Source organism: Canis lupus, chromosome 32 (assembly GCF_003254725.2).
Source record: "Canis lupus dingo isolate Sandy chromosome 32, ASM325472v2, whole genome shotgun sequence".
Lineage (NCBI taxonomy): Eukaryota > Metazoa > Chordata > Mammalia > Carnivora > Canidae > Canis > Canis lupus.
The window spans coordinates 38,062,092-38,079,499 of record NC_064274.1 but is presented as its reverse complement, the minus strand read 5'-3'; the positions used below and the strand labels follow the sequence as shown (position 1 = coordinate 38,079,499).

Genomic DNA, 17,408 nt, shown 5'->3' with positions numbered 1-17,408 from the left:
GACACTTTGGGGTGATTTAGGGTTGATGATTTATTACACAGTGTTCTAGAAGGCAAACGGTGCCTGCCTTTTCACACAGGAAGAATGGACAGCTCTGTGTCCTCCTTTCCCCTTGTGCCACCCTCTCAAATCTATCTTCGACAGTGCTGCCAGAATAAACTTCCTACAATAAGGCTAGATCATGCCAGTTCCTTGTTTAAAATCCTTTAATAGTGCCCCATTGTTGCCCTACAGAAGGAATCAGCAAACTACAGCCAAGGAGCTAAATTTGGCCTAACACTTATTTTTGTACAGACAGTGAATTTACAAATAGCTTGTCCATTTTTAACTACTCGAAAAAAATATTTTAAGAAGATTTCATGACTTGTGAAAATTATATGAAAGTCCAGTTACAATGTCCATAAATAACATTTTATTAAGCCATGTTCATTTGTTTCATACTGGCCATGGCTGCTTTTGCAGAGCAGAGTTGAAATCACATGGTTCTGCAAGCCTAAGGTATTTACTAAATGGCTTTTTACCAAAAAAAGTTGAACCTTCCCTGTAGGATAAAACCCACTGCTTTCTGATTCTCACCTTATTATCCAGGAATAACACAGAACTGCCTGGAGTACACTCCTCTGTCTGTAATGGCCTCGCTCTTGGCTGTACTCATCTCTACCAGTTACCCCTACTCAGCCTTAAGATTCAACTCTGCCATAAATTCTTCCAGAAAGCCTTTTGTGAGGACCCTCCACACTTAAGGTTGAATTATTTTTGTTCCCCGGCAACAGAGGCCACATTTTATTCATTAATATATCCTGCAGCAAACATTGGGTATGGCACAGTGATAAAAGGTAAAGGACTGCTGATCATTCGATAAATGAAAGAATCCATCTCCTCTTGACAGTAGTTTCTGGAGCTGCCAGTAGAAGGGCCTTGTGAGCCCCTGTCAAAAGTAGTACATTCTAGAAGAATTACTAAAGGTCTGCTGATTGAGACATATCAATCTCCATTCTCGGGCTTTATTCTTAAACTGTAGAGAGTCTATAACTATAGACTGTGGTGACCCTATTTATATTAGCTTTCTACTTGGGGAGAGGATTTGAGTTTGCTGTCACTTTAAATCTAATTCTAAATATATTCATTGTGCCAAGAAAAAAAGTCCAGGGCAGGAACAGAAATACCATTTCATGTTAATTAAACCTACTGGCTGCTCATGCTGATAAAATTTAATGTTTCCCTTTGTCAGAGAAATTAAAAATCAGAACAAGTATTACATGGGATGCCAGGGTAGCTCAGTGGTTGAGTGTCTACGCCTTTGGCTCAGGTCTTGATACCAGAGTTCTGGGATCAAGTCCTACATCGTGCTCCCCTCAGGGAGCCTGCTTCTCCCTCGTCTATGTCTCTGCCTCCTTCTCTGTGTCTCTCATGAATAAATAAAATCTTAAAAAAAAAAAAAAGAACAAGTATTACCTGCTAATTCTGATGTCTTCATGAAGGCCCCAATGTTGTCATTGATAACTTCAAATAATAATAACTAAGGGAAAATGGGTAATTTAATGCCTGAAGGGAGGTTTCTCTTAAAAAAAAAAAAGATTTTATTTATTTGAGAGAGAGTGCGAGAGCATGAACAGGGGGAGGGGCAGGGGGAGATGGACAAGCCGACTCCAGGCTGAGTGGGGAGCCAGATGCAGTGCTCAATTCCAGGACCCAAAGACCATGACCTGAGCCAGAGTCAGATGATACTTAGCTGACTGAGCCAGCCGGCGCCCCCTAAAGGGACATTTCTTAAAATGAATGCAATGTACATGTTTTAAATATCAGTGTCTTCATGGTAGTAAAAATATTTGTTTCATACTCACAGCTAAAATTCACACATATATCCTTTTTTTGATTTTGGAATGGACCTCTTCTAATGTGCTTTGTTTTAAGAATAATTTTATTTAAAAAAGAATAATTTTGGGATCCCTGGGTGGCGCAGCGGTTTGGCGCCTGCCTTTGGCCCAGGGCGCGATCCTGGAGACCCGGGATCGAGTCCCACGTCGGGCTCCCGGTGCATGGAGACTGCTTCTCCCTCTGCCTGTGTCTCTGCCTCTCTCTCTCTCTCTGTCTCTGTGACTATCATAAATAAATAAAAATTAAAAAAAAATTTTTTTTAAAAATAAAAATAAAAAAGAATAATTTTATAGCAGGGTACTAGAGAAATAAAAATGTGTAACAAATTCTTTTGAAAGTTCCTCAGGCAAAATATATATAGAATTTGTTCCTATTTCTGATTTTTTTCTACATGATAGCATTTTATTTTATTTTTTTAAGATTTTATTTATTTTTTCATGATAGACACACACACACACACACAGAGAGAGAGAGAGAGAGAGAGAGAGAGAGGCAGAGACACAGGCAGAGGGAGAAGCAGGCTCCAGGCAGGGAGCCCAACATGGGACTCGATCCTGGGTCTCCAAGATCATGCCCTGGGCTGAAGGTGGCACTAAACCCCAGAGCCACCCGGGCTGTCCCATGATAGCATTTTAGACCTTGAACAGTAAATTCTTATTTCCTTTGTAATGTCTTCCTTTTTATGCAATATGAGAAACCCAGATACTTTGCTTATTCAAACATATTATAGAAGAACCAGTTGAGTCTCCATGAGAAATGATTTTCAGATAACACCACTGGAGAACACTACAAGACATGAAACATCTACCCTCTTTTTTGGTTATTTTCTTTTTCAAGTTCATGCTAGGGCTTAGCTGAACATTGAAGTTTAGCTGTTCTATCACAAAATCAATGTTCTTTTTTACTCTTCTCAGCTCTCTAGTAATTATCAACTTCAATAAATAATAGGCATTTTATATTGCTAATGATCAGGGCTGTAGTTATTGTAGACAGGAACCAGAGAGAGATCATCTAAATTCTTTTTTTTTTTTTTTTTTTTTTGAGATCATCTAAATTCAAGGACAAAGAGGCATTTAACCTCGCATAAAAGCCCAAATAAGTTATGGGAATATATGCAACCCTCTCCCCTTTATTTATTTATTTTTAAAATAGTATCCTTCTCTGTCCTGTGTACTAGTCTAGCAGATAGCTGTGGTATGAATAACATATAGATCAACAGGAAAAACAACCAAGGCAATCTTTTGAAATGAGCTTAGTCCTGATAGGTCAAGGATTAATCCCAGGAGCTGCAAAGTTTCTGCTGACTTCTGGTTTGGTTTTCTAGACTGCTCTGAAAATGGTTGCTCCATAGAAGTGGGAATAGGGGCAGTGCAGTGTCCTTTCCTTAGTTTAAGGATGGCTTTTTACTTTCTAACACATGCACTGTATTTTGTGAAAAAATATCCCTGCAGAATACATCTGTAGCTCAATTGTCTAAATAAATGATTTTTTCTAGAAAAGGTAGTGTTGAAGAAAGGCTAAGGAGAATCCTATCTATACATCTGAATGTTCATAGTAATGGAGACAGAGTTCTTCAAGGGCAATGTGGGTTTAAAAACGATTTTGCCTTTATCTACATTATCAGGAGGGAAGAAATTTTCTCTGCCTTTCAAAGTCCTTCTAGTTGTGCTAAGACTCAAAATGACATGAGACATATTTGCAGGAGAAAATCAAATTTAATTCCATTCATATGAAATATCCACACAGGCCTGAAATTCTAAAGACAGGTTAAATGAAGGATTATGTCCTTCTGTCCTTCTCATATAGCCCCAGGGGTTGGGGATTTTGAAAGGAAGGAATGAAATTCACAGGAAGATGAAAAAGAGTAAATGTTTGGTAAATAAATGTTCACTGGGCCACAAAGAAACAATGGGACATAGAGAGGAGTTTTAACAAACAGATTTTGCTAAATTCCTCCTTGTTTACCACCCCTAGTTCATATTATAATGTAGTTACCTGTGGTGATTAATCTCTTCCTGGAGTGGGTCATCCATCTGAATTCTTTGTAGGCAATCGAGAGGGAAGGTAAATAGCTTTTTTCTGAATCTGCTGGGGTTTGATTACGTTTAACTCAAAATAATCTTCATGCCAAAGTGGCCCATCATGGGGGGTGGCCTGCCCTTGGTCCCTACAGTATACTCTATTATAATTTATTTGGTAATTTGGGGGCAAACCTCACACATACTCAAATCATCTTGGTAAGATAGTCATTCTTTATAAAGTTTTTCCAGACTCTCAAGTAAGAAATGCAAATCTTGGGCTGGATGGATGGCTCAGTCGGTTAAGTATCTGCATTTGGCTCAGGTCTGATGGCAGGGTTCTGGGATGGAACCCTGCTTCAAGCTCCCTGCTCAGTGGGGAGCCTGCTTCTTTCTCTCCCTCTGTGCCCCCCTCCTCTCTGTCCTGCTCAGTCTCTTTCTCTCAAAGAAAAAAGAAAAAAAATATTTTTTTAAAAAAAGAAATATAGGGCAGCCCCGGTGGCGCAGCGGTTTAGCGCCGCCTGCAGCTCGGGGTGTGATCCTGGAGATCCAGGATCCAGTCCCACGTCGGGCTTCCTGCATGGAGCCTGCTTCTCCCTCTGCCTGTGTCTCTGCCTCTCTCTTCGCTCTCTCTGAATGAATAAATAAATAAATCTTTAAAAAATAATAAAATAATAAAATAAAATAAAAAAAGAAATATAAATGTTGATGTGATGAGCATTGGATGTTATATGCAAGTGACGAATCACTAAAGTCTACCTCTGAAACCACATATTAGCTAACTAGAATTTAAATAAAAACTTGACCAAAAAAAAAATATATATATATATATAAATTTTGAAATCCTTGAAGAGTTAAATGAAGCTTTTTCCTCTTGGGCAAGATGGGAGCAGAGGACAGAATTCATGAAGACTGGAGATAGAAAAGTCAAGGAGAAAGAAGTTATAATATAGCAAATCTTCACAACTTCAGAGAGAAAAAATACCACAGCAAGATTTACTGGAGGCATTTCCTCTTTAAATGCCCTTTTGTAATTACTTGATTTTTGTAGAGAGATTGCCAGATCCTTCCTAGAAATATAAACTGTCACAATTTATTAGGCTGTAAATAATGAAATGCCCCTTCGTGGAAAATACTGTCCTATTACATTTGAGAAGTCACAAATTGTGTTGTTTTCCAGAACCACTGAGGAAAAGGGAGTAGTTGGTACTAAATACTTTTGGTAGTAAATAGACTGGGGAAACTGGCTAGTTTTGAAGCAGCTCAATAAAGAGCCAGGGAACTGAACTGGCCTTGCCTCAGGCTGTCTCTTGGCTCTACGTGGAAATGACATTACCTACTTCCTAAGTATGTTTTGAAATTCATGATCTACTAAGCATTAGGCATTCTTCAGAGAAAAGGGGATTTTTCTATGGTATTAGCATCTTAAGACAATATAGTGTTACTAGTCTTAGGTCATTTTAATCTTTAAAAGAGTCTTCATTTTTGAAGTATGTTTCCAGTGCTGGCCCTTTAAAAAAATTTTTTTTAAGACTTTATTAATTTATTCATGAGACACAGAGAGAGAGGCAGAGACATAGGCAGAGCTCTGATCCCAGGACTCTGGGATCACGACCTGAGCGGAAGGCAGACGCTCAACCACCCGGTGTCCCTAAAATATATTTATCAGAATGCCAAAAACAGCCATTCTATTCAGAATTTACAAAAAAAAAAAAAAAAAGAAAAAAAGTCAGAAAGCTGTGGTATGATATTGGTATGATACCAATTGACCAGGGAGCTCATGTTCCAGTTGATAGTTTTAATCTCATCTAGGAAGAGCCAAAGTCATTTCTGGAATGACAAACAAACATGATAGATTCTCTGAGTGAGTCCAGAGCAGCTTCAGAAACCCAACCAACATGTTATCAAGTCATATACCATTGGCTATTCTTATACTTAAGAGTAATTTTCAACATACTATGAAGGAAAGAATTAATAAAGAATAATATTATGTTTGAACCCCAAACTTTTAACTTACATGTCAAATTGACCCATATTTTTAGGTAAGGTTTTCTAAAGTTTTTAAGTGTTACAGTTAAAATTTTGCAATCAGCATCAAATTCTTTTGATGTATCTCGAAGCTAATATAGAAACTAAAATTCAAAAATATGCAGTAGATAAGATTAACAATGCACTGTATATAAGTAAGAATATAATGTATATCATGATATATATCAACTTTCAGATTTAGATTATGTCAAATCCCAGTTTTTTGGAGTGAAAATTAATTCAAAATCATGTTTTATAAGGAAAAATTAAAACACTCTTTAAGTTTATTTTCAAGTCTTTTTTATTACTAATGTAGTTTTGATATTCAGTATGCATTTCAAATACAGTCTTTTGGGATAAACACAGTTGGAAATGTCAATCTAACTGGCAGGGGAACATAGTCATTTTTAATAGAAAAGTGTGGACAGTGTAGATACTTCTACTTTGAATAGAAATCAAATGTGAAAATCTACTTTCTCTGAAAAAAATAAACATTTCTGTAATGCATCTCTAATTATAATAACTGAGCCTATCTGCTACAATTTTTCATCCAAAGTTTCAATTCATTAATACGTATATATGCTTGAGCCCTAATAGGGTGACCCTTTGCAATGTGAATGATGGTGCCAAAACATAAGAGACATACTCAGAAATAAATGGACTCAAATCTGTGCATCTATAAAACTAAAAATACTAAACAAAATTTAAATCATTTAATAGCAGACAGTTCATACACATGCAATGATGTGATATTTAAACTCCAGATGTAGGAAAGGTGACAAATTAGTGTCTCTATAATTGGCATACTGTAACATTTTAGGGCATGCTTTTTAATCTGTGGTTAAAAAAAAAAGGACCTCTGTCTACCTACGTGATTGCTACGGTAGAAAAATGTCTTAACAAATGTGGTATAAAAAAAAAAAAACAAATGTGGTATATATATTTACAAGCAACAGCTCTTTTAAAAATGCTGTTTTTATCTTATAGATATAAGGTATTCTTACCCATAGGAATTGGATATCAGCGTGGCAGGTCTCCTGTCTCAAACACTAGCTTGAATCCAAGCAATCTAACTTTACTCGTTTTTAAATAAACTGGCGATTCAATTTCCACAATACATTCTGTGATGATTTGACATTGGCATTTCTGCTTCTTCAGAATTCTATCTTCAATATATGACTCCTTAAAATATCAGTTTCTAATAAAAATATCAGATGTTCATTTCTTTGTGAGTGAAACACGTACAACTTTCCTGCCATGTATTGTCTTTCCCTTGACATCTAGAATAAACTCAGATAGCTTCACACAAAGATAATTTTGATCTAGTACATCCGAAGATGGGGATGGCTATTTTATTACAATAATGTTTAAGTTTAAAATGTCTGCGTTTTCATTTTGGGTCCAGTGAAAGTTTTAGTGACTAATACAATAAATGTCAATTTCTGGAGTTGGAGTATATTAAATCCTCGGAGTAATGGAAATCACTTCTAGCATTTATAAAAGAAAGCAACAAAATAGGATCTGATCCTGTCAGGCAGTCTTCTCTGCCAGATGATCCTTATTTTAAGATGCAGACATCTAGAATGATTCAGCCAATATCATCAAGTTTGAAGCAAATAAGACTTTTATGTAGGGGATTGTTGAGAATTTGCTGACATACTGATAAATATACCAGGCATTATTTTTGAAGATTTCATAGAAAGTCTTAGGAGTCATCAATAATTATGTTTTATAATTTGAGAGAACTGACAGCATATAAGTTTAAGGGAACTTAACAATATAGCTTTAGCAGTATGCATTTTTTCTTTTCTTTTTAACTAAACCAGTATCTGATTGGGTCCATCAATAATAGAACTTACTATCACCTCTTCAGATTTTTTATATTCTACTTCCAAGATAAGGGATCACTTTGACCCTGGAATTTTTTTCTTTTTAAACTTTATCCTGTGAAAGACACCATTATAATGATAAATTCAGGAGTTAAAGAGCAAAACAAGGCAAAACAATCACATTTAAAAATCTAAGAAAGTTTTCAGTACCTAAAATTTTTTTTTTATTTTAAAATGCTGTCAATTCTATGACGTTAGATGCTTTGAATTTCCTTGTACTGAATACTTTGTGGGTATGGCAGCAAGGAGCAGGTGTTTGATTGTCTCATGGTCCTGCTAACAAGGCATGGGTCATGAAATTGACCAAGCAGCTGTTCAGCTTCCTTTGAACATCCTAATGATGGCTTTGTTTTCTGTAACTAAATAAATGGTCATGACCTACGGTTGCATAATAACAGACACATCCATCTACCACTTCCTTAAATCCATGAACAGTTTTTTTTTCCTTCCCATCAACCCTCACTCCACATAACACATAGCACAAAACCTGTCCCCCAACAATTCCTTTTGGACCTTTAATTACATAGGTAGTGACACTGATGATCTAACCCACTCCTAAATTAATCCTATGTTTATATGATGAGCAACAAAAAATGAATAATACACCAAAGGCCATTCTACCAATGAGAGAATCTCAGAATATCAGGGTTATTAAGGATGTAAGAGATTAAATAATCTGATCTTCTCAATTGACAAATGAGAATACCTGAACCCAGAATCTATTTCTGTCTCAGGCTGCTGGCTTTAAATGGATTAAAAATAAATTCTATACCTAAATCTTTCTATTCCCCATACATGACACAATTTGCCTCAAAAATCCTTCTGAACTGTATAATTATCTTCTGTCAAATATTTCTTTCATTCTGAGAACACCAATATTTCAGTTCTAAAAGACTGAATTTCATTGGTTTTTTGATACTGTTTCAGAGAAATGCTTAAAATAACACCAAGGAAATCCTTTTTTATATAATTATCATTCAATGGCTTGCTCCACTGAAAAATTCTCCAACGTTATATTCCTTGCCGTTACTGCTAATGACAATTAGTACATCATGTTTCATTAATTCCTTCCTGGACTAAGACACTTAGAAGAAAATACTTAATATCACTTTAAATGAGCAGTGTTTAGTTGCCTAGACTACCACATATTAATGGAATAAATGGAATTAAGATTATGAATTAGATATAAGTGCCAGCACATCAATGTAGAAAATGAATTTGTTCCTCAAAGAAATTCTCTGTCATGAGCAGACAAGGAAGAGATCACTCTCACATGCATACACACACACACACACACACACACACACAGAAACTCAAATAAATGACTTCTGAGAACAAGCCAAGACCAAAAGTGAATCAAAATCTACTGGAAAAGTGAAGCATTCTACAAAGGAACATTTCAAAAATTACTATTATACATGGCACATGATCAGTTTTTCTAATATTCATGTCTGGCGTCTCCATCCCCTTGGGTGTGGGTTGTAGTTGCAATCAGCTATTGAAAGACAATAATCAGATCTAGTTTCCATGGACATTATTTCAGAATCATTTCTGGAAGGCTGCCTATAATATACATATGGCAACTGTGAACCGTACTGGTAGTTGGTAGACATATTATTATTAAATGAGGATGCAACATTATACTCTTGCCTTGCAAATGAGCTCACATTGGCCTTTTGGGCTTGAGGAACATAGGACAGTCTCTCATTCCAATCCTCTGAGCGTCCTGGAAGTACCTTCCTCTTGGCTGCTGAGACCACATTTGCCACAATGGACTCCTGGATGTTTCTGGGCTTAAAGGCATCATCCACTAGACCAAGAGGAGACTTTGCTGCTGCTTCCCAAGGAGTTAGTCTCTTGTTTGCTTTCTCTAGCTCATCAGTTGATTTGCTGGAGTGGTTATAAGCAGGCTGGTATACCCAAGGAGATGCTGTGGAGATGGTGGGTGGGACTGGTCTTCCAGGAAGAGAAAGGGAGTGTCCAATCTGCTAGAAACAATGAAAATGTTAGTATAACTCATTCATTTTGGTTTGTGCTGATTAACTGTTATTCCAAAGTAATCTTTGCAACATTACTGAACACAAAATCAGACCCCCAAAATACTTAGCCCTAAAGCCAAGACAGGCTGCCTCTGCCTTGTGTATTATTAGCTCTGGCCTGGGACTTGGTTTCTTATTGCTCTCCATCTCTGAACCCATAGTTCTAATCGCTACCATCTCTCTTAAGCACAACCACCACTGCAGGGACTCTGTTATGACGGGGAGCCACCCTTACTTATCTGCCCTCCACATAATCATATCTATATACACAGCCTGTGCTCATTCAGGTCCTGTTTTCCTGGTACAAAATAAACAAAACATATTTGACTACCCCCAGAAACAGACCATGAGCTACTGGACTCTTTACCTTTCCCAAGAGACTTCCAATCTGTTATCTTATTTTGGTCCACCAAATAAATCAACCCCCCACCCCCCACATACACACACAAAAACAAGAGCTACTTAGATGATGTATTTAATGTTACTGATCTGATGGAGTGGATGATTTTTTTCTTCTCAAAATCTATTTATACGTTGCTGAAGATCCTGTGGATTTCCATTTCCTAAGCATGGGATATTGCCTATGTCTCAGAGAAATACTGCTGCTACTTGTTTCATTTGTGTTTTGCTTCTTTCTATGTGGGTAACATTCCTTGCTTGAGAGTTTGTGTCCCTGCAACATTCCCCTGTGTATGTTGAATGTTTGGTTTGTCAGTGTGCAGAAATATAATTTATTGAAAGCTCTTGTATTCTCTCTTTTTTTTGCCCCCCTGTGTTTCTAGGAACCCTAAAGACTAGTTATCTACGTTAAGTCCTCACACAGTCCCATCTGCATGAACTCTCATGGACAAGCTTCTGGCAGAAAGTAGCAAATGTACACCTAAGGGAAATGAGTCAACTTTGAAAGTATTGTAACATTGTGTGTTTCTGGAATAGAAAGCATCCTCATGCTTAAAAATGCATCTAAATTTCATAAACTGTTTCCACAGCTTTTCTTTCTTAACTCAGTCCTTAAATTTTTTTTTTTAAGATTTTATTTATTTATTCATGAGAGACACAGAGAGAGAGAGAGAGAGAGAGGCAGAGACACAGGCAGAGAGAGAAGTAGGCTCCATGCAGGGAGCCCAACATGGGACTCGATCCTGGGACTCCAGGATCACACCCTGGACTGAAGGCAGGCGCTAAACCGCTGAGCCACCGGGGCGGCCCAGTCCTTAAATTTAAAGTGAATACCAATACCTGGATTTGACAAAACTATCTTACATTCAAATGGTATGGTTTGTTTGTTTTTTCCATTAGACCTACAAAAAAGGTAGATGGTTCATTCTGGGTTTGCATATCAAGAATAAAGGGGTCAATATACTGAATCTTGCCTCTCTCTTTTTTATCATTAAAATTTCACTAATAATGGTTGGATCCTAACAAATCTTGTTTTCATTAATCTCTTTATCCTAATCTATATCTAATAATAAGTTCTCTGGACTATATAATCAGGGAGGGGAGAAAAGCCTAATTTGAGTTACCATTTTGGACTTGATTTCCATTTCACATGACTCATGCATTGGTTTCATTCATTCAACAAGAATTTTATTGAACACCTAATATTTCCCAGGATTATCTATGAGTCTGGAAATGCAAAGATGATTTAAATGAAGTCCTTGCCCTCCAGAAACATATAAGAGTACTGTTGTTGGCTTTGCAGTGGCAAGTTATTCAATCATGGAAGATCACTTTAGAGACTCTTTACGTATTTTGACAGGATCAATAGGGGATTTTCTAAACTGTGAGAAGTATTAACATACAATATGATAAAGAAATATTCAGCTCTTGTCTCCCATAGTATATGTCTATGTCTCCCTTTTGTCCTTACTAATGGAAGAGAGAGGACACATTGGCCTATAGAATCTTTGGACAGTTTTCAAATTCCAATAATATCTGCTTTATGATATCTCTTTGATCAGTTATAGCACCTCAAGGGCCTCTTTTAGTCAGGGCTTTAAAACATCAGAGACTTGAAGAGATGTTAATAAAGGCATCTAAGATTCTACAGAAATACAGGAAGTGATCCAGAATACACACACAGGTGATTAACATCACTGGCTCATAACTGGAAAAAGAAATAATTAGCAATATATTTGGAAGAATTAAGTAGAATGTGGACACATCCACTTCAGTGATAGGGCTTCCAAAACACTGGATGAAAGTGGAAATTTTATTTTCCAATTTTTTCCTCCCCCACTTCTTAGCTTGAAAATCTTCAGAAGAACAGAAACTTAACAGAAGTTAGCCTAAAAGCACTGTCGAATGATATTCTAATTACAAAGAGATCAGTGATTTTTTTTCCACCAAGGCATCAATGTTAATCAGTTGAATATGTGAGCAAAAAAGTAGAACTTTGAAGTATGATATTGCAAGAGTGAGTGAAGGCTCTCTGAGGAACAATTTTAAATAGCATCAAAGTTAAAAAGCATCTCCTGGAGAATACAAATATACCAAATATAGCAGCAGGACTGGTTGTTGGAGGAAGAGAGCAATCACCTGAATGAACAAAATGACTGTTGCTGTCCTGAGATAGCCAACCATGTCTTCATATTCCTTTGAGAGCTAACAATAGAACATAAACTTACAAACTGCCATAGATGAGAGCTGCAACTGTGGTCTAACTAAAGAGTTCTTAGGTACGTTGTTGTTTCTGTTTATGCCCAAAATATTGCAGGTTTCTAGTCCCTGCCTCCTCCCAAACCCCTAATTTTAACGTATTTCCCCAAAGCAATTTTCTCATCTTGTTCTTTGGTGTGTTTCCTTCTGTTAGTCTCTGTCCCAAGGCTCATGCTGTTCTCTGCCTGGTGGGCTAACAGAAGCCATGTGATATACCCCAAGCCGGAAATGACAAAAGGGACCTGGAAATAACAGTTGTTTCTTCTATTTTGGAGCTTGAACGTCTGATGGAAGAACCCTAGCATAACATAGGTTAGATCCTTGGTTTTTGTTTCCACCGTGGGTTGTTATTATTATCTGAGGAATTTTAATTTTTGATATGTGAGCACTTAACTGTAGCCAGTATGTTAAATTAGCATTATATATGACGCATCATCAAATTGCTTCTTTCTTCTTGTCTCCTGTCACGCTTTAACTTTTTTTAATGAAAGAAGTTTTCCACTGTCACTGGATGAAAACTTAACAGGTCCTGTGGTACTCTGCTTTCTTTCGGAATAGTCCTGTGGCCACTCTAAGTTACCCAAACTAGTTTATTCCAAAATAGAATATCCCATCCCTTGCAGTAACAAAACTCTAATCTCAATTTAGAGTTAAATCTCTTCTCCCTGGGACCTGTTTCAGGAAGATCCTCTTCCTTCACAGAAGGCATTGTGATTGGCCTCTTCATGTTTTCTTTTCTCTCCTCCCTCAGCTTGCTAACTGGGATTTCTTGTTCCCTGGACTCAGAGTATAAGGATGGAGAAGAGACAAAGAGCTGAAGGGAATTTTTACTTGCTGTGGTAACATTGTATTCTGGCTTTTCACTCTCAAGAGCCAAGTAGGCCCAGATAAAGAAACTTTCATGGGATCTTTAAAGATTCCTGGCACAGGGGACATTTTGCTTATAGTCCTCAATTCATGCCAAGCCATCCCTATTCTAACAGGTAACTTGTGACTCGTTCTGCACCCCTGGGAAGCTGAAGCTATGGGTCCTTTTGAAGAGGCCTTGAGACCTCCAGCCCTCCTTTGCTCCTGGCCTGCTGTGGTCCATGGGGAACACACATCATTTGCCTTTGGGAGTACAGAAACAGATTTCCTGTTTTTTTTTTGTCCAAACAATGTGTCAGTCCATGTCTCACCTTCCAGATCTCTTGGGAGTGTCAGTCCCCAATCCTCAATGCCCTCCTGTCCATCCTCATGCAGATATCTCATATCAGGCTCTCTAAGAAGTGACTTTTTAAAAAGAATTTTTTTTATTTTTTAGAGAGAACAAATGGGGGGAGGGGCAGAAGGAGAGGGAGAGTTAAGCAGATTCTATGCCTAGCACAGAGCCTGACGCGAGGCTCAGTCTCACAACCTTGAGATCACAGCCTGAGCCAGTATCAAGAGTTGGATGCTTAACCTACTGAGCCAGCCAGGTGCCTCTCTAAAAAGCTACTTTGAAACTCTTCTCTAACAGGAGTGGAGGTGAGGCGGTAGGACTCCCTCTAATCCACCTACTTCAAGCCCACTCCCCATGATCTATGGCTACCAGAATTCTTCCTCAAGAAATCCTCTCTCCTGGGGATCCCTGGGTTGCTCAGTGGTTTAGCGCCTGCCTTCGGCCCAGGGCGTGATCCTAGGGTCCTGGGATCAAGTCCCACATTGGGCTCCCTGCACGGAGCCTGCTTCTCTCTCTGCCTGTGTCTCTGCCTCTCTCTCTCTCTGTGTGTGTGTCTCTCATGAATAAATAAATAAAATCTTAAAAAAAGAAAGAAAGAAAGAAAGAAATCCTCTCTCCTTGTTGTACTCTGATCCCTTTTAATAATCTGGACCTGACTGAGGGGTTCCAACAGGAATGGCTCCCTGCTGTGTTCTTTGCCGAGGCTGTAGTTTCCCTCTGAAATCAGACTTTCGCATTTAATATCTCTGCTATCTGAGGGCCTCAGGGGAACTTTCACTTTAATATCCTGTCATATAACATTACCATTTTCAGTAGAACACTAGAGTCTTTTTCTTATTTTTCTTTTAAAAATGAAATATAGGCTAAAAATAAAATGAAAAAAAAGTTCTATTGATTAATTTCAAGAAATTGGAATCGTCTTAAGAGTTGAAACCTTACACCTCATTCAGGCCTTGCTCTCTAGAAGAGCCCCATTCTAGAGAAAGGGGTTCACTTGTTTTCAGGGCACCTTGGCCAATCCTTGGGCTTTAATGGTTGAGAACTTCCTCTTTACATCGAACCAAATGTTGCCTCTCATAACTTTTACCCCAGTGATCCTAGTAACATAAAATCATCTGCTTCCACTTCCATACAGCCTTTTCTTCACATATTCCCAACTGCTTCCACCCTCTTTGGAAATCTTCACCATGCTGTTTCTATCCTTCATTTTCAAACTAAGGAGAAATAACATCTATGGTGGTCATTTTTTTCAAGGTTTCTGCATCCTCTTCTTCCAGTTTGTTAGGTAAGGCAAATGCAGATATAGTATCTTTAACTTTGTGAGAGAGCGAGTGCACAAGCAGGCAGAGTGGCAGGCAGAAAGAGAGGGAAAAGCAGACTCCCGCTGAGCAGGGGGCCCAATAAATCCCAGGATCCCAAGATCATGATCTGAGCCAAAGGCAGACACTCAACTGACTGAGCCACCCGCGTACCCCTATCTTGATCTTCTTAAGTAGATGTATATACATAAATATAAACACCAAAAGCAAACCAACGAAAACATCATTCAAACTGACTGAGAGGTCTTGTCATCTGGCAGATGGCATAGCTAATGTTGCATGTAGAACATTCAGTCTGTGTGTATTTAGAGTATGTGTCCCTTAAGTGCTCAATACAGGAAAGTGCATGCTACTCTTTAGTCAGTCAAATACAATGCCTACAGCAAAGGCTGCAAAGATTCCCACTGAACTCACAAATCACCTGGTGTGAAATATTCCCACTAAAGGCTAAACACAGAGGAGGCATTTTCCTACCTCTACCTTTAATTATAGCCAACACTAACAGCTCATACTGTGTGCCAAAAGGTGGCCTAATTGCCTTACATAGAGTATTTCATATAATCCTCAGAACAAACCCATGAAGTAGGCCTTATTATTATCTCTATTATCAAGGACAAGGACATGGACAAGGATGAGGAGACTTAAGGAAGGTAAGTAATGATAACTAACTAACTTCCCCAAGGGTAGAAAGCTAGAAAGTGCTGGAGTGGGGAAACTAGACCCACGCAGTTTCAAACCAGAGTTCTTAGTCAAATATTATACTGTACTTGCAATGAAATAATTTTGAGAAAACGTCTCTTTAAAAAAGATTTAGGGGATCCCTGGGTGGCTTAGCAGTTTAGCGCCTGCCTTTGGCCCAGGGCCTGATCCTGGAGTCCTGGGATCGAGTCCCGCGTCGGGCTCCCTACATGGAGCCTGCTTCTGCCTCTGCCTATGTCTCTGCCTCTCTCTCTCTCTCTCTCTCTCTCTGTGTGTGTCTCTCAAGAATAAATAAAATCTTAAAAAATAAAAATAAATAAAAATTAAAAAAATTAAAAAGATTCAAATCCAAGCAAGCTAAATGAAATGAGATCTTAGAAATTTTGGAAAGAATCACTTAAATGTCAATCAAGTTTGGATTAATTACTGTAGCCATCTTACCATTTGTCACAAGAATAGGTAGCTGGCATCTAGGGAATACCTCACATTAAATGCGCTCCCTTTATATGAAGGTGAGACACACACCGGTCAGCTGAAAAGCTTGGAGGAGCTGAAGGCCTTTCTCAGTTTACCATGACCAACTTTTCATGTCAGTTCAATGCTGATTTATCCACATAAAACAGTTAATGAAGCAGCTTAGTTTAGCTTCCTTATTAAGCCGTCTGATAATCAATTTAACTGGTAGGAAACACTTGACCTTTAAAAAAGGAAGTGTTGTCTGAGGCTTACAAACAATGAAGTGAATTCTAAAGCAATGCAAATAGCTCTAGAGGCCAAAGACGTTTAATAGGACATATTTTGATGTTTGAACTATTTCTTTCTTTTTTTTTTTTAAGATTTTATTTATTTATTCATGACAGAGAGAGAGAGAAAGAGAGAGAGAGAGAGGCAGAGACACAGGCAGAGGGAGCCCTAAGCAGGCTCCATGCAGGGAGCCCGACGTGGGACTCTATCCCAGGTCTCCAGGATCATACCCCAGCTGCAGGTGGCGCTAACCCGCTAGGCCATCAGGGCTGCCCAGTTTGAACTATTTCATTCCATAAAGCTTGTAAGCTAAAAACCTTCTCTTACCTGAATTCCTACTTAACTATGCCATAGTAGAGGAAGTATCTGAAATAACTGACAAATGTTATTTCAACGCCTTCAACTTTCTCTCTTAAACACACGATCAGTAAATATTCATCACAAACATATACTTTATCATAAGCAGATTCCCAACAGAGGCAAACAGAAATAAATGACATTTCATTTGCCTTTTAAGTCATTCATAAGAATTTCTGAAAAGCAAGGAGCTGTGAAGAGACACATAGTGGAAGATAGCACCAGGGGGTTGCCAGCTTCCCATCTGCTCAGGCCAAAATCCTGAGAGTCATTGTTGATGGTACTTTGTCTCTTAAACTCTACATCTGATCTGTCAGCACTGATTTTAAAATACATCCAGTCTGCAACCATTTCTCATGCCTCTGTTGGTACCATCCTAAACTACAGCATCATAATTTTACCTGGATTATTGCTATGGTCCCCTAATTGGTTTCCCTGGTTCCACTCTTGCTTCTCTAGTCTATTATCAAATGGCAGCCAAAATTACCCTGTTAAAACTTAAGTCAGATTATGTCACTTAGTCCTCTGTTTAAAATTTTGTCATGGCTTCTCATTTCAAAAAAGGAAAATCAAAGTCC

General features: G+C 38.1%; 1 protein-coding gene across 6 annotated transcripts in view; it reads right to left on the bottom strand.

Annotated features, from left to right (window-relative positions):
• Positions 1-6,207: 6,207 nt before the first annotated feature.
• The window catches only part of SYNPO2 (synaptopodin 2), a 182,632-nt gene continuing 171,431 nt past the window's right edge, over positions 6,208-17,408 (bottom strand). For 5 of the 6 annotated variants that reach the window (XM_025466007.3, XM_035709746.2, XM_035709745.2 and 2 more), the window contains one exon: positions 6,208-9,801. In XM_025466007.3, coding sequence (XP_025321792.1) covers positions 9,259-9,801 — 543 coding nt within the window. In that variant the 3' untranslated portion in view covers positions 6,208-9,258. The remainder of the gene's footprint in view (positions 9,802-17,408) is intronic. The other variant, XM_025466008.3, reaches the window with a different exon arrangement.